This window comes from Trachypithecus francoisi, unplaced genomic scaffold (genome assembly GCF_009764315.1).
Source record: "Trachypithecus francoisi isolate TF-2019V2 unplaced genomic scaffold, Tfra_2.0 Lachesis_group20, whole genome shotgun sequence".
In the NCBI taxonomy this organism is placed as follows: Eukaryota; Metazoa; Chordata; class Mammalia; order Primates; family Cercopithecidae; genus Trachypithecus; species Trachypithecus francoisi.
Genome location: NW_022681466.1, coordinates 31897337 through 31920128, shown reverse-complemented (window position 1 = coordinate 31920128; position 22792 = coordinate 31897337). Strand labels below are relative to the sequence as shown.

The 22792-nt window shown below is 42.7% G+C and overlaps 1 protein-coding gene across 1 annotated transcript; it reads right to left on the bottom strand.

The window, feature by feature from the left end:
• Positions 1-17092: 17092 nt before the first annotated feature.
• Positions 17093-22476, bottom strand: LOC117067990 (heterogeneous nuclear ribonucleoproteins A2/B1-like). The gene is made up of 2 exons (XM_033185264.1): positions 22432-22476; positions 17093-18559 (listed from the first exon to the last, which is right to left on the bottom strand). Exons 1-2 carry the CDS (start codon positions 22474-22476, stop codon positions 17333-17335), a joined length of 1272 nt encoding a protein of 423 aa, XP_033041155.1. The 3' UTR covers positions 17093-17332.
• Positions 22477-22792: the final 316 nt, after the last annotated feature.

Genomic DNA, 22792 nt, shown 5'->3' with positions numbered 1-22792 from the left:
AAAAATATTCTTTATTGTTATTTTAAATCGAAGTCAGGAAAAAAATATAGGCAAGACCACTTTGAAAGATGATTTAATTAAAAGGAAAGGCCACATAATAAATGCCAGAGAATGAAGTCCAGAGCATTTAAAAATACAAGTGCTTAGGCTTCTCAGTGGAGATTCTAATTCAGAGGGTCCCAGTTGGGGAAAAACCTGTATTTTTTCAGAGCTCCTCAAGTAAGTTTGATGTGAGACCCACTAAGGTAGACACTCATTATTATCCTTTCCAATAATGTAATAAGCACCGTGATCAGAAATAGCAATCCAAGGAAAACTTACATCACAGCTTTTTTTCCCCCAATAAAATATGTTCCTACTTGTGGAGCTTTTATATTTCCATTTATTTAGTTGTACTCTGTCAAATTTTTAGCCTTTGTACATAATGCAGAACACAGAAAGAACAGCTTTTGATAAACACTTGTGGTTCTGTATAATGTAAGGAAAAGCACACAGCATGAGAGCTGGTGGCCTAGGGTTGAGCAGGAAGGGAAACAGAAACAGAAAATGTGATCTCAACATCGGTTAAGAGATACTGATGGGAATTCCAAGGACAACCCTCCCACTGAGACCAGCTGTGACCCTTTGCTGAGAAACAGACATACTGGGTAGCCTCATGAGATGTAATGTGCATATTTTTCTTTCTTTCAGATGCCGGCATTAACCCACAGGGAATTATTGTTACAGACTGAAGAATAGAAAAAGAAAAAGCCAGATACAGCCTTATTCCACCCAGCTTAGCTTCCGTAGAACATTGTGAATGAGAGAGTAGATTCTTGAGAAAATCCTGGGGTTACCCAGTTTTCATGACTCGTTTCGTTAGACCATCATTTCCCAAAATGTGTTCTTTATAAAAAGTAGTTCCTTCAGAAGGCTGGAAAGTATTGTTTTGAAGGGGGTTCCATGATGAAGTCAGTTTGGAATGCAGGGTTTACCCAATTTTGAGAAGTTTCTTTGCGGGACTTCTCAGGGCCTTTGTGAATCTCCAAGAAAAGAATGTAGTATGAAAAATGAGAACTTTCTCCTGGCTGATGGAACACATGTTGCAAAGCACTTCCAAGGACCAATATGATTTCCAGTAAGAGCTAAATAAATTTTGTCAGTTGTTAAGGCATAAAACATTAACATAGGATATTAGAGTCCTAGGCTTGCATTACTTAATTTGGATTTTTCACCTTAGAAAAATTAACTTGAATGTGAAAAATTAGGAGACAATACAGAGAAAATTCAAGAGCCTCTCCAGATAAATTCTTAGAACTAATGAGAAAGTTCTCTAAAGTTTCTGGATATAAGATGCCTGGGATGCTGGAGGGGGAAATACTTTCTTATATATTAATAGCAAGCAATTAGAATAATTTTTTAAATACCATTTATAATAGTACCAAAATCTATAAAGTATCTAGAAATAAGTCTAATAAAATATGGCCAAAACATTCATGGAGAAAACTTATAGCCTTTATTTAAAGACATAAAATAATTCTTAAACAAATGGAGACATTATTAAATATGTTTATGGATGGAGAGACTCAATGTAGTAAAGATGTAATCTTCTCCATCTTTCACTTCCTTTGCTTCCTAATTAAGACTTATATCGCTCTTGGCTGGGCACAGTGGCTCACACCTGTAATCCCAGCACTTTGGGAGGCCAAGGCTGGCAGATCTCATGAGGCCAGGAGTTCGAGACCAGCCTGGCCAATAAGGTGAAACCTTATCTCTACTAAAAAAAAAAAAAAAAAAAATAGCTGAATGTGGTGGTGTGTGCCTGTAATCCCAGCTACTTGGGAGGCTGAGGCAGGAGAATCCCTTGAACCTGGGCAGCAGAGGTTGCTGTGAACCAAGATTGTGCCTCTGCGTTCCAGCCTGGGCAACAGAGCAAGACTCCATCTTAAAAAAAAAAAAAGAAGACTTATATTTCTCTTCTCACCCTTCTTTCACTGTCAGAATGTCTCCTGCCCATCTTAGCAAGCCTCTAGTGAGACACATTTTGGAGCTCCATCTAAAGATCCTCAATAATAACCTGATGTTCGTAAGATTTCCAGTGAAGTACGAAAAGCTCGCAAGCCGGATGCGGTGGCTCATGCCGGTAATACCAGCACTTTGGGAGTCCAAGGCGGGTGGATCACGAGGTCAGGAGATCTAGACCATCCTGGCTAACATGGTGAAACCCCATTTCTACTAAAAATGCAAAAAATTAGCCAGGCTTGGTGGCGGGTGCCTGTAGTCCCAGCTACTCAGGAGGCTGAGGCAGGAGAATGGCGTGAACCCGGGAGGTGGAGCTTGCAGTGAGCCAAGATTGCACCGCTGCACTCCAGCCTGGGGGACAGAGCGTGACTCCATCTCAAAAAACAAACAAAAAGAAACTCTCTCAATGCATTTTAGTGTAATATCAGATTCTTTTTTGCCCTTGTTGCCCAGACGAGTGCAGCAATCTCAGATCACTGCAACCTCTGCCTCCCGGGTTCAAGTGATTCTCCTGCCTCAGCCTCCCGAGTAGCTGCAAATACAGGCATGCGCCACCACACCTGGCTAATTTTTGTATTATTAGTAGAGATGGGGCTTCACCATGTTGGCCAGGCTGGTCTCGAACTCTTGACCTCAGATGATCCACCCACCTCGGCCTCCCAAAGTGCTGGGATTGCAGGTGTGAGCCACAACACCCGGCCTGTAATATCAGTTTCTATGAAGGGCCTATGCAACTTATTTGTGTCCTCCAACTACTAGATGTGTCTTTAAATGTGTTAGCTAGAAAGGGCTTTTGTTATGCTCAAAATTGCCCAGTTTAATTTTACTAAATGTAGTGTAGTAGATGTAACTAGAGGTAGTTTCCTGGCTTACAATTCTCCCAGCAGCCACATTCATGCTACACTTTTTTCTAATAATAGGCTCAATTCCAAATCATGGAGGTGGGCAAGTGACCCAGGTGGATCAATGATAATGCCTCATTCCTCTAGCCTGTGATTAGTCCATGTGGTGGATGCATGACCCAAGCTGGGCTGATCAGCCTTTCCCCATGGAGGGAAGAATAAAGCTAACAGGAAAAGAGCAGCAGAGATAAGAGACTGACAGTTTTTAAATTCCTGGCTCTAGTCACTGTAGCACTTCGTGGTTTGAGAGCATCAGCCAATAAAGGCCCTCCATTCTTGCTTAAATTAGTTCAGCGTGACTTTGTTTCTTGGAACCAAATAATCCTTAGAGTAAGTAAGCACCCGCCTGGATTTTTCAGTCTACGTAGTATATAGTCAGAGGTTATCCAGGGAAGCAGAACTACTACTTACGGGATAGGAAATGTATTCTAGGATGAGGTCTTGTAAGGGGAGCCAAGAAAGTGAAGGTCAAGGAGAAAAGTTGGGGATCAGAGAAGAGATTACTATTTGGTCAATCTGAGAAGCTATGTACATCTAGCCCCAAAATAGGATGGCAACACAAGCTCATGGGAGGTCAGTGGGAAGCCGTCCCTCTGCATAGCTACTGCTTTGTGCATAACTGTCAAGTATCTGGTGGTGAGTCAAGAGTCACCATTGGGCTGGGTGCAATGGCTCACACCTGTAATCCCAGCACTTTCGGAGGCCAAGGCAGTTGGATCACTTGAGGCCAGGAGTTTGAGAGCAGCCTGGCCAACATGATGAAATCAAGTCTCCACTAAAAATACAAAAATTAGCTGGGAGTGGTGGCACGTGCCTGTAGTCCCAGCTCCTCGGGAGTCCCAGCTCCTCGGGAGGCTGAGGCACAATAATTGCTTGAACCTGGGAGCCGGAGGTTTCAGTGAGCCAAGGTCACACCATTGCACTCCAGTCTCAGGGACAGAGCCAGACTCTGTCTCAAAAAAAAGCCACCATTGTTCCATAGCATCAGCAGTTGGTAAGAAGAGGTAGATTGGGAGCAGAAGACAGCAAGAAGACAGAGAAGGCAGAGAAGGCCCTCCAGGCCTTCCCTGACTAAGTCCCTCCCCGTGCTCCACCCATCCAGCCAGGGGCAATGTTGCTGCTTACCTGCTGACATAGTTTCCCAACAACGGCTCCCACAAGCTTGATTTCTGATTACAGCCAACCCATAACATGCTTGAGCAACACTTTTCCAAGTCTTTTTGAATCTCTGTGGTGTTTATGCAGATGCCCCTTGTTCTCCAGAATCAAAGGCTCGCTGCTGCTTGTAGATACCCTCACATCGCAGGTTAACCTCCTTCTCAACTTTCACTAAAGTTTAAGTCTCCTTTGATGACCCTTTTTGGGATCATATTCAAATAGCTTCTTCAATGTCTTTTTTTTGTACAGAGTGTAAGTGGGGGCCAGGGGCAGTGGCTCACTCAAGTAATCCAGCACTTTGGGAGGCAGGAGTTAGAGGCTGTAGTGATCACATCATTGCGAGACAGAGAGAGAGAGGGAGAAGGAGCGGGAGGGAGAGGGAGAGGGAGAGACAAGTGGGCCTGGTCAACCCCTTCTAGCCCAGCACAGCTGAGTTTCACCTTCAGTTGTATTTCATTTTCTGGCTGAATTTCTCTTCAGTTTAATACCAGTAAGAAGCAGCTGACTTTTTTCCGAAGAAAAAACCATTGTGGTCATTTTTATTTTTTTAATTACCAAAAGAAAATGTCTGCATACCCAACCATGATCAGAGAACCACAAAGTTATATCGAGATGGAATGCCAGACATTCACTCAAGTCATTCTTAGGTCCTCGGGGGTTTAAGATCCTTGTCCTGGCAAAATGGCAAATGACTACATCTCATGGATCTCTGGGATCACCCCAAAGTATTTTGAATGGTGACTGTTGTATCCAAGAATGCCAAGGGCGTTAATTAAATACCTGATCTGTTGCTACCCTCTGTCCACCTCTTGTTATACCAGATGACTGTGAAGCCTCCCATTTTACTATAAAACTGTTTATTATCAGCTTCCTTGCACCCCAAGTTCCGAGTTCTGCCTGCCATACTGGATGGCCTCCTGGCACCTGCACTCATGGGCTTCCCTCCCAGGGCATGCCCCACCCCAGTGGGTGTGTCACGTGCCAGGCCCCACCCCTCCCAGTGCATCTTGTTTCCCGAATACTCTGGACCCAGTTGGCTAGAAGGACTGTCATTGCCAGTAGCACATTAAGCACTGAAGGTACTGACTCGTGGAAATTGTTTTAAATACCTCTGCTTGCTCTCCAGGGAAACAGATCAAGACAAAATAAAGGCATCTTTGAGATATATTTGGATCATTAAGTCTTCTCATATGAGCCATGCTAAGGTCTAACAAGTCCAGCAAGATTGTAATTGACCACATAACAGCCATCAAGTTAGGCATGAGTTCAAGTGTATGATCCAATGGTACTTTTATGTGCTCTACAGTTCATTGACTCCCTGTGTAATCACCGTGTAGAGTACCTCAAAGCCCATTTTATAGAAGTTGGAGTGGCACATGTTTATTGTTTTAGGTGATTACAGATTTTATCATCTTTTTTTTTTTTTTTTTTTTTTTTTTTGAGGCGGAGTCTCACTCTGTCGCCCGTACTGGAGTGCGGTGGCCAGATCTCAGCTCACTGCAAGCTCCGCCTCCCGGGTTTACGCCATTCTCCTGCCTCAGCCTCCCGAGTAGCTGGGACTACAGGCGCCCGCCACCTCGCCCGGCTAGTTTTTGTATTTTTAGTAGAGACGGGGTTTCACCATGTTAGCCAGGATGGTCTCGATCTCCTGACCTCGTGATCCGCCCGTCTCGGCCTCCCAAAGTGCTGGGATTACAGGCTTGAGCCACCGCGCCCGGCCAGATTTTATCATCTTTTAGAATGTATTTTTGACTTACTTCGTTCTGAGTCCTTGGTCAGGAGTACGTGGTCCCGTTTTACTAATTTTCCTATGGTAAAATCCAATGTACCTAATTTTTTCATTCCATGAATATTTTAATGTTTAAATGATCCACTCTACACTAAGCACATCATAGAGAGTTCAGCCTCTGACTTGGCACTGAGGCTATGGGCATGTGTAGCACAGAGTAGTGGGGAGGGCTTGGGCCTGAAACTTCGTGAAATAAATACGATCTTTGGGCCGGGCGCAGTGCCTCACACCTGTAATCCCAGCACTTTGGGAGGCCAAAGCCGGCGGATCACTTGACACCAGGTAGTTGAGACCAGCCTGGCCAACATGGTGAAACTCTATCTCTACTAAAAATACAGAAGGTAGCTGGGTGTGGTGGCGCAAACCTGTAATCACAGCTACTCGAGGGGCTGAGACAGTAGAATAGCTTGAACCTGGGAGGTGGAGGTTGCAGTGAGCCAAGATCACACCATTGCACTCCAGCCTGGGTGAAAGAGCTAGACTCTGTCTCAAAAAATGTATGTGTGTGCGTGTGTGTGTCTGTGCGTGTATGTGTGTCTGTGTGCGTGTGTGTGTGTATAAAATCTTTGGAGGAAAAGTTCTGTTCTAGGACTTGTAACTGTGACAAGTTTACTAAATGGCAATAAATAAATACATAAATAGAATAGGGAGTAGAATAGGGAGATTGCTGGTTGGTTGGGATGGGCCTTGGCCAGGTTTTCTCTCTTCTTAGTTCCTTTTCGGTTCTTTATAACAGAACAACTGAAACTGGGTAATTTATAAATAAAAGAAATGTGCCGGGCACAGTGGCTCACGCCTGTAATCCCAGCACTTCAGGAGGCCAAGGTGGGCAGATCACGAGGTCAGCAGTTCAAGACCAGCCTGGCCAACATGGTGAAACCCCGTCTCTACTAAAAATACAAAAATTAGCTGGACGTGGTGGCGGGCGCCTGTAGTCCCAGCTACTCAGGAGGCTGAGGCAGGAGAATCACTTGAATCCAGGAGGTGGAGGTTGCAGTGAGCCCAGACTGCACCATTGCACTCCAGCCTGGGCAACAGAGCAAGACTCCGTTGCAAAAAAAAAAGAAGAAGAAGAAATGTATTTCTTATAATTTTAGAAGCTGAGAAATCCCAGGCCGAGGGTTTGCATCTGCTGAGGGTCTTGTTGCTGGTGGGGTCTCTCTGGAGGCAACTTAGGGCATCGCAGGGCAAGGGGCTGAGTGTGCTAGCAAAAGTCTCTTTCCCTTCTTATGAAGCCATCAGTCTAACTCCCATGATAGCTCATTAATCCATGAACCCATTAACTCTTTAATCCACGAATGGGCCAATCCATTCATGAAGGTTCTGCCCTCATTACCCAATCACCTCTTAAATTGCCACCTCTCAACACTGCAACATTAGGAACTAGATTTCAACATGAGTTTTGGAGGAAACAAATATTCAAACCATAGGTCCCCCTGAGACTCAACACCTTCAGGTTCCCCTGGTTTTCCTCCTATGGAATTTCAGCTCATTCTTTACTCTTACTCTGGACAAAATGGAGTCATTCCTTTGTCCCTAGCCCTATTTTGGCTATAGGCCTGAGCACTCTTCCTCTGTAACCATAGCCCCTCCTATTAAGCACCTATCATAGGCCAAATCATGGCTCCCCAAATATCTTAATCCTCAGAACCTGTGAATATGCTGCCTTACACCATAAAGGTGTCATTGAGGTAAGGATCTTGAGATGTGGGACGATTATCCTGGATTATCTGTGTAGGCCCACTGTAAACACAAAGGTCCTTATAGGAAGATCAGAGTCAGAGGAGGAGATGGGAATATGGAAGCAGAAGTCCAAGCAGTGCAGGGCCATGAGCCAAGGAATATGGGCAGCCTCTGAAAGCTGAAAAACGCAAGGAACAGAGTCTCCAGGAGAAAGATAGCCTGACCACCATCTTAGCCCTGTGAGACACATTTTCAATTTCTGTCTCCAAAGCTGTAAGAGAATAAATGTGTACCATTTTATGGCACTAAGTTCAGGGAGATTCATTCCAGCAGCAATAGGAAACTACTACAGCGTCCCAGCTAGCACTGATGGGAAGACAGAGGCAGAGGCAGAGCCGTGCTGCCCAATATGGTAGCCGCTTGCCACATGTAGCTATTGAGTGGTTGAAATGGGGTTAATATGAATTGAAATGTGCTGTAAGTATAAAATACACACCAGGCCTGGCGTGGTGGCTCATGTCTGTAATCCCAACACTTTGGGAGGCTGAAGCAGATGGATCGTTTGAAGTCAGGAGTTTGAGACCAGCCTGGGCAACGTGCTGAAACCCCATCTCTACTAAAATACAAAAATTAGCTGGGAGTGGTGGCGGTTGTCTGTAATCCCAGCTACTCAAGAGGTTGAGGCAGGAGAATCACTTGAACCGGGGAGGCAGAGGTTGCAGGGAGCCAGGATCACACCACTACACTCCAGCCTGGGTGACAGAGCAAGACTCCATCTCAAACAAAACAAAACAAAACAAAACAAGATTTTAAGGACTTAGTTAACATGTTAGATACAAGGGGTTTAATAAAATATTAAAATTACTTTCATCTGTTTGTTTTTACTTATTTAAATGTGGTCACTAGAAAATTCAGAAGCATACACGTAACTTTCATTATATTTCTATTGATCACAGCTGCTCTAGATGAATCTCCCTACTGCAGTTTCTTTTTTCTGTCTTTTTTTTTTTTTTTTTTTTTTTTTTTGCTTTTTTGAGACAGTCTCACTCTGTCACCCAGGCTGGAGTGCATTAGCACAATCCCGGCTCCCTGCAACCTCTCCCTCCTGGGTTCAAGTGATCCTCCCACCTCAGCCTCCTGAGTAGTTGGGACTACAGGCACACGCCACCACACCTGGCTAATTTCTGTAATTTTTGTAGAGATAAGACTTTTCATGTTGCCCATGACAAAACTGGACTCAAGGCATCCACCCACCTTGGCCTCCCAAAGTTCTGGGATTACAGGTGTGAGCCACCACCTCACTGTTGCAGTTGCAGAAGCCACTCTAAAGCCCTACTGGATTGGCCCAGACCTTCTGCTCTCAGCTCATATGCGTTTGGTTCCTATTGAGTATTCCGGGACACTACCAGAAGAGAACCCTGCCCTGAACTACCCTGAACCTGTCTGGTTTGGGCTCTGATATCCTGCCTTATGTTTTTCAAACTTCACTTTTGTGAGCTGGGAACATCTTCAAGAAAAAGAACACAAAATCAGGCAAGCACCAAAACCTTGGAGCAATCTGTACAAACGAGGGCCTCATGGTAAATCTGCCTCTGCCCTGTCTCCCAAATCTCACCTAGCGTGGCTCCTTTCCCTATTCTAGTCTGCCGAAGATCCCACTCTCCAAAGATCTTTGACTAGTTCCTAAGACGACATCCAAAGTGACCACTGCCCTTAACCCAGGCAAGCAGGGAACTTGAGCTTTGGAGGACCGCATATATAACAAACACAACACATTTGTATATTAAGGAATGTATAGGTGTCTGCAACTTGATATTTGCCCCTTAGTGCTGGCATGGTACAACCTATATACCCCACCCATCTGTTATCATGACTTACACCGTTTCAGGACCCAAGAAATTCCTTCTTTACACTCTAGCCCTATGTCCTTGAAATAAAAAAAGGAAATTAATCAGAATGCCATGGAGATTTTTAAGTTGTGCTGCTAACATAGAGCTAGACACTACTTGAGATCTCAGGGAGGAGGAGACATTAATAAAAAAAAAAAAAGACTAATGAACTTGTCAAATCTTCTCAGCACAAATGCAATAGATTCTTACATAACAAGGTACCATTTGTCAGTGATGCATGATTCTGGTATTTGCAACAGTTGCAAGTGACAGCTGAAAATTTTGTAACATTAAATCTTATTATTCTTATATTTGTATATACTCAGGAATAGAGACAACATTCATGAAACAATATGAATAGGCAACTGCATGGACAAATACAATGACAACCAGCTTGACACTGAATGCTAGAGTTATGAATTTTTATAAAAACATTAGTATTTCCAGAAATTTAAATACAAATTCAGCTTTATTTAAATATTTTTAAATAAAATAATTTTAAAATTGTTTAATTTAAATAAGTATAATTTAATAAGCATAAATAATTTAGATCAGTATAAGTCAAGAGCACATTGAGATTGAAAATACAGAAATGGGCTGGGCACAGTGGCTCACACCTGTAATCCCAGCACTTTGGGAGGCTGAGGCAGGTAGATCACTTGAGATCAGGAGTTCAAGACCAGCCTGGACAACATGGTGAAACCCCGACTCTACTAATAATACAAAAAAATTAGCCAGGCATGGTGGCACACGCCCATAGTCCCAACTACTCAGGAGGCTGAGGCAGGAAATGTGCTTGAACCCAGGAGGTGGAGGTTGCAGTGAGCAGAGATTTCACCACTGCACTCCAGCCTCAGCAACAGAGTGAAACTGTGTCAAAAAAAAAGGAAGGAAAGAGAGAAAGGGAGGGAGGGAGGGAAGGAAGGAAGAAGGAAGGGAGGGAGGGAGGAAGGAAGGAAGGGAGGGAGAGAAAAAGAAAAAGAAAATACAGAAGTGGAACTTAGAGAACAAAAAGCCTGAAAGAAGATAAAATAGAAAGCAGTCTGCTTAAATTTCTAAAAACTGAAAACAATGAAAGTGAATCGACGTCTGCTGAGCATGACTCACATAAAATTCGCAGACAGAACTTTTACGAATTCCTTATTTAATAAAGATTTAATTACTAATCATATGATAATGAACAAAAAATATCTTCAAACCCGTAATTTGAAAAGATCAGATGAAATCCGTACAACTTCACATTCTTCCCTAAATGAAGACTGAATTATTGATCAAAACAAGAACAAGAAAAGAATTATTTGTAGCAAATTTATAACTCAAAAACCCAAATGCAACTCCAGCGTGTCCATTAGTATGTGAAGAAAATTGCATTTATAAAAGCTGCAATTGAATGTGAAAATCAAAAACCTCTGGGGCTTTATTATGCTTTTTGGATGGTGATCCTAAAAAATGTTGATCACATCCTTCTAATAGCATAAAGATGTTTCTAGCAAAATGCAATTAAATTCAAATTAATGAGCCAGGCATGGTGGCTCACGCCTATAATCCCAGCACTTTGGGAGGCCAAGGTGGGTGGGTAACCTGAGGTCAAGAGTTCGGGACCAGCCTGGCCAACATGGTGAAACCCTGTCTCTACTAAAAATACAAAAACATAGCTGGATGTGGTGGTAGATGCCTGTTGTCCCAGCTACTCAGTAGGCTGAGGTAGGAGAATCACTTGAACCCGAGAGGCAGAGGTTGTAGTGAGCCAAGATTGCACCACCACACTCCAGCCTAGGCAAGAGAAAAAAAAAAAAAGAAAAATCCACAAATTAATAATTACAGCTTCCCACTGCATGAACATGGCAGATAACTGAGTTTTTAATTTTATACCAAAATTATTTTAGATGGAGAAAGAAATTACAGAAATTGGTGTTACATTTTTTAATATATATTTTATATATCCTAAGTACAAAGTCTTTTGTTATTACTGTGACAGAGTTTTACAACAACTTCTGGGCTACAGAGAAATACCCTCTCTTCATAAATAAATAAAGGCAATTTTACAAAAAAAGCATTTAAAAAATCAAGCATAGGCCGGGCACGGTGGCTCACGCCTGTAAGCCCAGCACTTTGGGAGGCCAAGGCAGGCAGATCACTTGAGGTCAGGAGTTCCAGACCAGCCTGTACAACATGGTGAAACCCCGTCTCTACTAAAAATACCAGCTAGCCGGCCGTGGTGGCAGATGCCTGTAGTCCCAGCTACTTGGGAGGCTGAGGCAGGAGAATCGCTTGAACCTGGGAGGCGGAGGTTGCAGTGAGCCAAGATCACACCACTGCTCTCCAGCCTACGCAACAGAGTGAGACTCTGTCACAAAAGAAAAAAAAAAAAAAAATCAAGCATGATGATATTTGTGTCAATGACGGCTCAATGTTTATAGAAAACAGTGGACATTTTCTAGGTTTTATGGAAATTATGTGATGCAAAAATGTTTATCATGTAATGCAGGTTTTAAAAAATGCATTAAATGACCAGGCACAATGACTTATGCCTGTAATCTTAGCACTTGGGTAGGCTAAGGTGGGAGGATCATTTGAGCCCAGGAGTTCGAGACTACCCTGGGCAATATAGTGAGACTCCATCTCTGCAAAAATGAAAATAAAAATAATTATATATTTTAAAATACACTAAATGATCGCCATGTAGAATGGAGAACTCAAAATGATGTTACTACTTTAATTGGTTTTAAAGTGAGAGAAGAGATCATAGACAACATATTTAGAAGTAACTCTTACTCAGTTTAAATAGATTATATTGTGGACAAAAATCATGGAATATTTAAATATTTTTAAATATTTGTGATGAGCCCGGTGAATACTGTAGGTCTCTTTCAGTTGCAAATGGCAAAAGCTAAATTAGAACTGGCCTAAGCAGAAAAGGGAATTTATTTACTGGCTCATCTAAGTCTAGGGGTTGTTGGCTTCAGACACAGCTGGATCCAGGTACTCAAATATGTCATCAATCATCCATCTATCCTTTGTCTGGGCTTTATTCTCAGTGGATGTCTCCCCAAGTCATAACAAAAATGGCCTTCAGCAGCTTCACATTAATTTCCCATCAACTATGAAAGGGTAGATCACCTGAAGTCAGGAGTTTGAGACCAGCCTGGCCAATTTGGTGAAACACCGTCTTTACTAAAAATACAAAAAGTAGCCAGTCATAGTAGCATGTGCCTGCAATCCCAGCTACTCAGGAGGCTGAGGTAGGAGAATCACTTGAACCCGGGAGGCAGAGGTTGCAGTGAGCCGAGATCGCACCACTGCACTGCAGCCTGGGTGACAGAGTGAGACTCCATCTCAAAATAATAATAATAATAATTAATTAAAAATAAATTAAATAAATAAATAAACAAATAAAATGTGGTCTAACTCCCCCCTTTAACAAATATAGCTTTATAACAACAAAACACTTTAATGACAATGAAATTTTAAAAATTCATAGAACTGTGGTTTTTACATGACTGAAAGTAGAGGAAATAGCAAAGATAGCTGAATGTAATGATTACTGCAGATGTACAACCAATGAACTATTAACTGATTTCAATTTCTTTGTTTTTTCTCCCTGCTGGTAGTTCATCAATATGTATGCTATATGATACATGTTCATTGTTTTCTGAAAAAGTCGTTACAGTATGATCTCATTTTTAGTAAAACACATATACACAGGACTGGAAGGTTATACACCAACGTTTAACAGTGATTAGTATGGGTAGAATTACGGGTGGTTTTTTTTTTCTTACTATATTTTACTTTGCTCATTCCTCTGCAGTTATATAGTTTGTACATAGCCACTGTTTATGTGATAATAAGAGAACATGTCACTATAAAAGAAAGAGTAACAGTAAGCGATTTTTCCAGAAAACTTAGCAAAGCTACACTGACCAGATGCCCTGAGATGGAAAAAGTACCAGCCTCTCATGGAAGTTCGGTCATCCTACTGTGTTTTTTGTTTGATGGGTTTTTGCTTTTTGTCTGGTTGTTGGGTTTTTCACTTTCCTGATCCTGGATGAATAGTGCTGCTCTCAGGAAAATCCTACAACACAGACTCTAGGCTTCTTTGGATCTATCCCTAGATGTGGGCACAACTTGCCACCTCCCTCCCTTTCTCCCTTCCTTTCCTCTCCTTTCCTCTCTTTTCTTTTCTCTTCTTTTCTTTGCTTTTCTTTGCTTTGCTTTGCTTTGCTTTGCTTTGCTTTGCTTTTTTCTTTTATTTCTTGACAAGTCTCACTTGGTCACCCAGGCTAGAGGTCAGTGGCATGATTATGGCACACTGCAGCCTCGACTTTATGGGCTCAAATGATCCTCCTACCCCAGCCTCCCAAGTAGCTGGGACTACAGGTGTACGCTACCATGCCCAGCTAATTTTTATTTTATTTTATTTTATTTTATTTTGTAGAGATGAGGTCTCACTATGTTGCCCAGGCTAATGTCAAACTCCTGGGTCCAAGCAATTCTCCCACCTCCCAAAGTGCTGGGATTACAGGGGTGAGCCACCACATCTGACTCACAGCTTCTTTTAAGAATCTGAAATAATGAAATGAGCAGCGATATAAAACATGAAGGAATCTAAACTATCAGTAATTTGTTTTTTGGTGTTTTTGTTTTGTTTTGTTTTGTTTTTCTTGACAGGGTTTCACTCCGTTGCCCACGCTGGAGTGCAGTGGTGCAACTCTGGCTCACTGCAGCCTCCATCTGGGCTCAGATGATCCTCCTGCCTCACTCCTCCCTAGTAGCTGGGACTACAGGCATGCACCACCATGCCTGGCTAATTTTTAATTTTGTGTAGAGACAGAGTCTTGTTATGTTGCCCAGGCTGGTCTCGAATTCCTGGGCTCAAGCAATCCTCCCGCCTCGGCCTCCTAAAGTGCTGGGATTACAGGTGTGAGCCACTCTCCTCAGCTGAGTTTCTATTTTTTGTACCAGCAGATGTACATCTCTAACAACTGGAATGAACTTGCAGCCCACAGTACAGGGTGGCCGATAACAGGGAAAAGCAGTTCAGAGTTTAAGCACCTGGGCAGGGATGAGAGTCTAATTCATACAGCACGTCAATCATTTGAATACTTAATACATGATATCCTCAGCTCTACACAGCCATCTATCAATGGGCTTTAAGTAATTAGGCTTTGAGTGAGTAAGATTAGCATAAACCTAAATCTCTCCTCATTCCCCACAGGACTGGTATTCAGAATTCTCAAACACTGGTTATTTGGGACTCCAGAGGGAGGGAGAAAGAAATAGAGGTCATTTCACAATTTGGCAAAGTGTTCTTAGTATTCTGAGTTTGTCCTTGAGGCTGCTCCTCACATGTACTGAGTTTTGTATGTTTTACACTCTCGGCACTTTGATTGTAGTTAGACATGTGCACTTGATCCTGAGATCCGTGGATGCCTCAACAGCTGACTGGGTAGGTTGAGGAAGAAGGTGGGAATTGGTGTGACTGGGACTTGGCAAACAAGTGTGGCTGCAGGTTGGGTTCCTAAAGGATACAAAGCTTATATAAGGGGCCTGTCGAACTGAGTCTCGATAGCCAAGAAAGTCAGCTCTGGGTGGCAGCTGGGCCTAACGCCTAACAGTTGTCAGACCCGGGGAAAGAACACAAATAGAGACCCGGGTACCAATGTCTAAAAAATTAAAAGCTCAAAATCAAACTAACAAATTATTAAATAAAATGTAGTCAGGGCCAGACGAAGTCACTCGCGCCTATAATCCCAGCACTTTGGGAGCCCCAGGTGGGTGGATCACCTGAGGTCAGGAGTTTGAGATCAGCCTGGCCAACACGGTAAAACACCGTCTCTGCTAAAAATACAAAAATTAGCCAGTCGTGGTGGCATGTGCCTGCAATCCCAGCTACTCGGGGGGCTGAGGTGGGAGAATCACTTGAACCTGGGAGGCGGAGGTTGCAGTGAGCCGAGATCGCACCACCGCACTGCAGCCTGGGTGACAGAGTGAGACTCCATCTCAAAAAAAAAAATAATAATAATTAACTAAAAATAAATTAAATAAATAAAATGTGGTCTAACTCCCTACTTTAACAAATATTATTATAACAACAAAACAAATACTTTAATGACAATGAAATTTTAAAAATTCATAGAACTGTGTTTTTTACAGGACTGAAAGTAGGGGAAATAGCAAAGATAGCTGAATGTAATGATTACTGCAGATGTACAACCAATGAAATATGAATTGATTTCCATTTCTTTGTTTTTTCTCCTTTCTGGTAGTTCATCAGTATGTATACTACATGATACATGTTTTCCATGATTTTTGTCCATAATATAATCTAAACTGAGTAAGAGTTACTTCTAAATATGTTGTCTATGATCTCTTCTCTCACTTTAAAACAAATTAAAGTAGTAACCTCATTTTGAGTTCTCCATTCTACATGGCGATCATTTAGTGTATTTTAAAATATATAATTATTTTTATTTTTCTTTTTACAGAAATGGAGTCTCACTATATTGCCCAGGTTAGTCTCAAACTCCTGGGCTCAAAGGATCCTCCCACCTTAGCCTACCTAAGTGCTAAGATTACAGGCATGAGTCATTGTGCCTGGTCATTTAATGCATTTTTTAAAACCCGCATTACATGATAAACATTTTTGCATCACATAATTTCTATAAAACCTAGAAAATGTCCACTGTTTTCTATAAACATTGAGCCGTCATTGACACAAATATCATTATGCTTGATTTTTTTTTTATCACAAATACTCTCTTTCCTTTTTCAAACATGCGGTAAGCATGTACTTCCAAGCTCTCTTTGAAGTGAGGTATGATCTTGAGACTTGCTTTGACCAAGGACATGAGAGCAGATATGTGAGGAGTCAGTGCATGCGTGACCTGCCACTTACCCCTCTTCCTCCCTTTTTCCTTTTTTTTTTTTTTTTTTTTGAGACGGAGTTTCGCTCTTGTTGCCCAGGCTGAAGTGCAGTGGTGCAATCTTGGCTCACTGCAACCTCCGCCTCCTGGGTTCAATCGATTCTCCTGCCTCAGCCTCCCGAGTCGCTGGGATTACAGGCATGTGCCACCACACCCAGCTAATTTTGTATTTTTTTCCTTTAGAATTATTTTATTAAATCATACACAACAGCTTCTTAACTCTACACACGCACTTAAAATTTTTTAAAGGAAAAACGTTATGTCTTATTACACCATGATCCTGGCTAATAGCTTTTCAAAACTTTGAGAAAAATCTTAAAAAAGGTTTCACATGTCACCTGAAACTTAGAAATTTAACATTATCAAAGAAGGAAGGCTTCTACACTCTTACAAAGACCACTAGAAAGAAACAACAATTAGGCCGGGCGTGGTGGCTCACGCCTGTAATCCCAGCACTTTGGGAGGCCGAGGCGGGCGGATCACAAGGTCAGGAGATCGAGACCACGGTGAAACCCCGTCTCTACGAAAAATACAAAAAATTAGCCGGGCGCGGTGGCGGGCGCCTGTAGTCCCAGCTACTAGGGAGGCTGAGGCAGGAGAATGGCATGAACCCAGGAGGCGGAGCTTGCAGTGAGCCGAGATCGCGCCACTGCACTCCAGCCTGGTGGACAGAGTGAGACTCCGTCTAAAAAAAAAAAAAAAAAAAAGAAACAACAATTAAAAAGCTAAGAAACTGTCTCAAAGGCATTTTTTTTTTACAATCCTTCCTCCACAGTAAGGTAATGTTATTAAATAATCCAATCCATTCACAAAATGGCTCTCTGCATCTGCTCTGGTGTCTTCTGCCATATCACTGCATATTTATGCATGACTGAGATAAGAGTTTCCTTAACATTGTTATTTCGATAACCTGAAGCTGTTCTGTTATCTCTGGGCTCTCATCCTCTCCTATTTATACAGTGAAGCCCATGGCATATAGGAAGAAGCTCAGTAACGGCTTCTCCCACCATAACCCCCACTTCCTCCACTGCCTCCTGGACCATAGTTTCCTCCACCATATGGTCCCCCCATGTTCCTGCTACCACAAAAGTTTCCACTCTTCATTGGACCGTAGTGTGAAGGTTGCTGGTTATAATTTCCAAAATCATTGTAATTTCCACTTCCGTAATTTCCTCCTCCGTAGTTGTCATAACCACCTCCGTAGCCCCCACCCTGGTTGCCATATCCAGGTCCTCCACCACCATATCCTCCTCTTCCTCCTCCATAACCGGGGATACCTCCAAAATTGCCACCTTCAGGTCCTCCTCCATACCCATTATAGCCATTCCCAAATCCACGTCCACTGCCATATCCATCAGATCCTCTTCTAAAGTTACTTCCTGGTCCTGGTCCGAAATTTCCACCACCACCACGCGAATCCCCGAAGCCAAAGTTGCCTCCTCTTCCACTCCTAGAACTCTGAACTTCCTGCATTTCTTGTCTAGACAAAGCCTTTCTTACTTCTGCATTATGACCATTGATGGTATGGTATTTCTGCAATATGATTTTATCCACAGGATCGTGGTCATCAAAAGTAACAAAGCCAAAGCCTCTTTTCTTTCCAGACTGTCTATCAGTAATTATCTCAATAGTATCAATTTTTCCATATTCCTCAAAGTAATCTCTAAGGTGATGTTCCTCAGTATCTTCTTTAATTCCGCCAACAAACAGCTTCTTCACAGTTACACGAACCCCTGGTTTTCCAGATTCCTCTCTTCCTACTACACGTTTTGGCTCAACTACTCTCCCATCAATTGAATGAGGTCTTGCAGCCATGGCAGCATCAACCTCAGCCATGAATGAGAAAGTTACAAAACCAAATCCTCTTGATCTTTTGCTTGCAGGATCCCTCATTACCACACAGTCTGTAAGCTTTCCCCATTGTTCGTAATAGTTCCTCAAACTTTCTTCTGTGGTTTCAAAGCTTAAGCCACCAATAAAGAGCTTACGGAACTGTTCCTTTTCTCTCTTTTTCCTCTCCAAAGGAACAGTTTCTAAAGTTTTCTCCGTCGCGGACTCAGTCGCTTCAGCCCGATTTCCCGCAGCCGAGAGAGATGAGAGAGATCTCCACGGACGAACACGAACCGGACTCGTCCTGGCGCTGTAGTGAAGAGCTGCCGCTGCTGGAGAAACAACACCGCTAGGAGTACCTCCGCACGGGACCGGGCGCTGCTGCTACTCAATTTTGTGTTTTTAATAGAGACAGGGTTTCTCCATGTTGGTCAGGCTGGTCTCGAACATTACCTATCTGGTATGAAAAGATAAAAAACAGCAGGCCCCAAACAAGGCTGAAGTTCCATGTCATCAAACCAAACCAAAGTGGTTTACTTGTAAGATCAGATCTTCAAGAAATCAGGAGAGAGATGATAACCAAATCCCATTAAGCCAATAAGATTTCACTTACATTTTTACAAGGAAAGTAATCTTGAAACGATCAATCCAGCATTTGTTCATTGTTCCTGCTTTCCTCTGTCTCTTTCTGCCTGTGAAACTTACCCATTCTGTCTAGCTCATTGAAGCTCCTTTCTGTTTTGTAGATTGGATGCTGCGTGGTTCACAAATTGCTAATAAAACCTAATCAGATTTTTGAAAAGTAATTTGTTGACCTTTTGTTCTTTGATGACCACTACACCTCCAATTTTAGGTTCTTTTTCCTTCTTCATCAATAGACCTATCTATACTTCTCATTAAGTAGTAATGGCTAAAAGCCATTATAGCCATTTGAGAAGCACTTTCTTTTTCTAATCTTTTTGCCTTGCTCCTCACTAGCATAGTGTTTAAGAGGACAGACTCTAGAGTCCAGCAAGCCAGAATCAAATCGCAGCTCTATCACAAACTAGTTTTGTGACCTGAGCCAGTTGGTTAACTTCTCTGAGCCTCCATTTTCTTGTCTCTAGAATGGGGGCACAAATAGTACCTGCTTTTTACGATTGTTGTGAAGATTGAATGAGATATTTCACATAAACACTTAGCCCAATGCCTGGTACAAAGTAAGTGCTGAATAAATATTAGTTATCATTTATTAGTGCCCTATTAGTGCTTTATTTTTCTAAGCTTCAGCTTACCCTGTGGTTCTGGCATTTCTGGCCCACCAGTGTAAGTTACAGTCAAGGAGTCTGTATCACAAAATAGAACTACTATATAATCCAGCATTCTCACTTCTGGGTATACAGTCATCCTTTGGTGTCAGTGGGGATTGGCTCTGGGATCTCCCATTGATACCAAAATCCACAGATGCTCAAGTCCCTGATATAAAATGTTGTAGTATTTTAGCTGGGCTTGGTAGCATGCACCTGTAGTCCCAGCTACTTGGGAGGCTCAGGTGTGAGGATCGCTTGAGCCCAGGAGATCAAGGCTGCAGTGAGCCATGATGGTGTCACTCTACTCCAGCTTGGGTAATGGAGTGAGGTGCTGTCTCAAAAAAAAAAAAAGTTGTAGTATTTGCATATGACCTGTGCACATTCTCCTATAAACTTTAAATCATCTCTAGATTACTCATAATACTCAATGCAATGTAAATGCTATGTAAATCATTTTTGTCACTCAGGCTAGAGTGCAGTGGCACAACACAGCTCACTGCAGCTTCCATCTCCTAGGCTCAATGAGTCTTCCTGCCTCATCCTCCTGAGTAACTGAGACTATAGGTGTGCACCACTGTGCCAGACCACAGTTTCTACTTTTTTTTTTTTTTTTGAGATGAAGTCTCACTCTGTCACCCAGGCTATGGTCCACCCGGGCTGGAGTACAGTGGTGTGATCTTGGCTCACTGCAACCTCCGCCTCCCAGGTTCAAGCAATATTTCTGCCTCAGCCTCCCAAGTAGCTGGGATTACAGGCACATGCCACCATGCCTGGCTAAATTTTTTTTTTTTTTTTTTTTTTTGTATTTTTTAGTAGAGACGGGGTTTCGACATGTTAGCCAGGTTGGTCTCAAACTCATGACCTCAAGTAAGCCTCCTGCCTCAGTTTCCCAAAGTACTGAGATTACAGGCATGAGCCACCGTGTCAGGGTAATTTTTCTACTTTTTGTAGAAACAGGGCGTCCCGATGTTGCCCAGGTTGGTTTTGAACTCCTGGGCTCAAGTGATCCTCCCATCTTGGCATCCCAAAGTGCTGGGATTACAGGCATAAGCCACTGCTCATGGCCTAAATAGTTGTAATACACTTTGTTTGTTTGTTTGTTTGTTTTGAGATGGAGTTTCACTCTTGTTGCCCAGGCTGGAGTGCAATGGCATGATCTCAGCTCACCACAACCTCCATCTCCTGGGTTCAAGCAATTCTCCCGCCTCATCCTCCCGAGTAGCTGGGATTACAGTCATGCACCACCACGCCTGGCTAATTTTGCATTTTTAGTAGAGACAGGGTTTCTCCATGTTGGTCAAGCTGGTCTCAACTCTTAACCTCAGGTGATCCACCCGCCTCAGCCTCCCAAAGTGCTGGGATTATAGGCGTGAGCCACTGTGCCTGGCCCCAAAGTCCTGGGATTACAGGCATAAGCCACTGCTCATGGCCTAAATAGCTGTTATACTTTGTTGTTTAAAAAACAACAATCAAAAAAGTCTGTACATGTTCAGTAGAGATGTAATATTTTAAAATATGTTTGATCCTTGGTTGGTTGAATCCATGGATTTGGAAACTATAGATATGGAGGGTCAACTTATATCTAAAGTAAATGAAATCAGTATCTAAAAGAGATATTTGCACCCCCATGTTCATTGCAGCTTTATTCACAATAGCTAAGATGTGGAAACAATCCATGTTCATCAGCAGATGAATGGATAAAGAAAATGTGGTATATATACATACATAATGGAACATTATTCGGCCTTTAAAAAGGACATTCTGCCATTTGGGACATGGATGAGCCAGGAAGATATTACGCTAAGTGAAATAAGCCAGGCGCAGAAAAACAATTACTCTATGATTCCACTTGTATGTAGAATCTAAAAAAGCTGAACTTGGCTGGGCATGGTGGCTCACACCTGCAATGCCAGCACTTCGGGAGGTCAAGGTGGATTGCTTGAGCTCAGAAGTTCAAGACCAGCCTGGGCAACATGGCAAAACCCCGTTTTTATAAAAAATACAAAAATTAGCCAGCTGTGGTGGCATGCACCTATAGTCCCAGTTACTTGGGGGGATTGAGGTCAGAGGACTGCTTGAGCTTGGGAGTTCGAGGCTGCAGTGAGCTGTGGTACCACCAGTGCACTGTGGCCTGGGTGACGGAGCAAGACCCTGTCTCAATAAATAGATAAATAAAATAAAAATTTAAAAATTAAAAAGTTGAACTCATAGAAGCAGAGTAGAATGGTGGTTACCAGAGGTGTGAAGGAAGTGAACAGATGTTGATGAAAGGGTACAAACTTTCATTTATCAGATGAACAAGTTCTAGGGATCTAATTTACAACATAGTGTACCTTACTGTATCATTCACTTGAAATCTTTTTTTTTTTTTTTTTTTTGTTGAGGCGGAGTCTCGCTCTGTCGCCCAGGCTGGAGTGCAGTGGCCGGATCTCAGCTCACTGCAAGCTCCGCCTCCCGGGTTTACGCCATTCTCCTGCCTCAGCCTCCCGAGTAGCTGGGACTACAGGCGCCCGCCACCTCGCCCGGCTAGTTTTTTTTTTGTTGTTTTTTTTTTTTTTGTATTTTTAGTAGAGACGGGGTTTCACCGTGTTAGCCAGGATGGTCTCGATCTCCTGACCTCGTGATCCACCCATCTCGGCCTCCCAAAGTGCTGGGATTACAGGCTTGAGCCACCGCGCCCGGCCTCATTCACTTGAAATCTGATAAGGGAACAGAATTTAAATGACCTCACCCCACCACACACACACAGTGGTAACTATGGATGATGACAGTATGTTAATTAATTTGATTGTGATGGTCATTATATAATGTATATGTATATCAAATCATGTACATATTGAATATATATAATTTGTATTTGTAAATTAAATTTTGTAATTAAAAATATTGACTGCTGCAAGCTCAAGAGACTAAAAGGAAAAATAAAATGGATTCTGTGTCTCAGATATCCCCCGGTTCTTCATTTACCTGTAGCTTTGCGCACACTTCTTGCCTCTCCCTGCAAGGACCCATAGCTGGTCCACAGCCACTTGGGAGCACCCTCGAGTTAGGGCCAATCTGTTCTTCCTCCTAACAGGTGCTTCAGATCCGAGCCAGCAAGGATCATTTTCAGAAACTTTCACTTTCATATCTAGCCAGAGCTGGGAACTGGACATGTCTTTCCAAACACTTGGCAGGAAGCTTGTTCCCAACCGTTAAGAAGCAATAAAACCAAGGCCACTCCTGCAGAAGAAGGCTTCTAACAGCACAGGATTCAAGCTGTGTAGAAATAACTCCCAGCCACAGCAGCAGTGTTTGCAAGTGTGGCTGGATCAGTATTTCAGAGTTC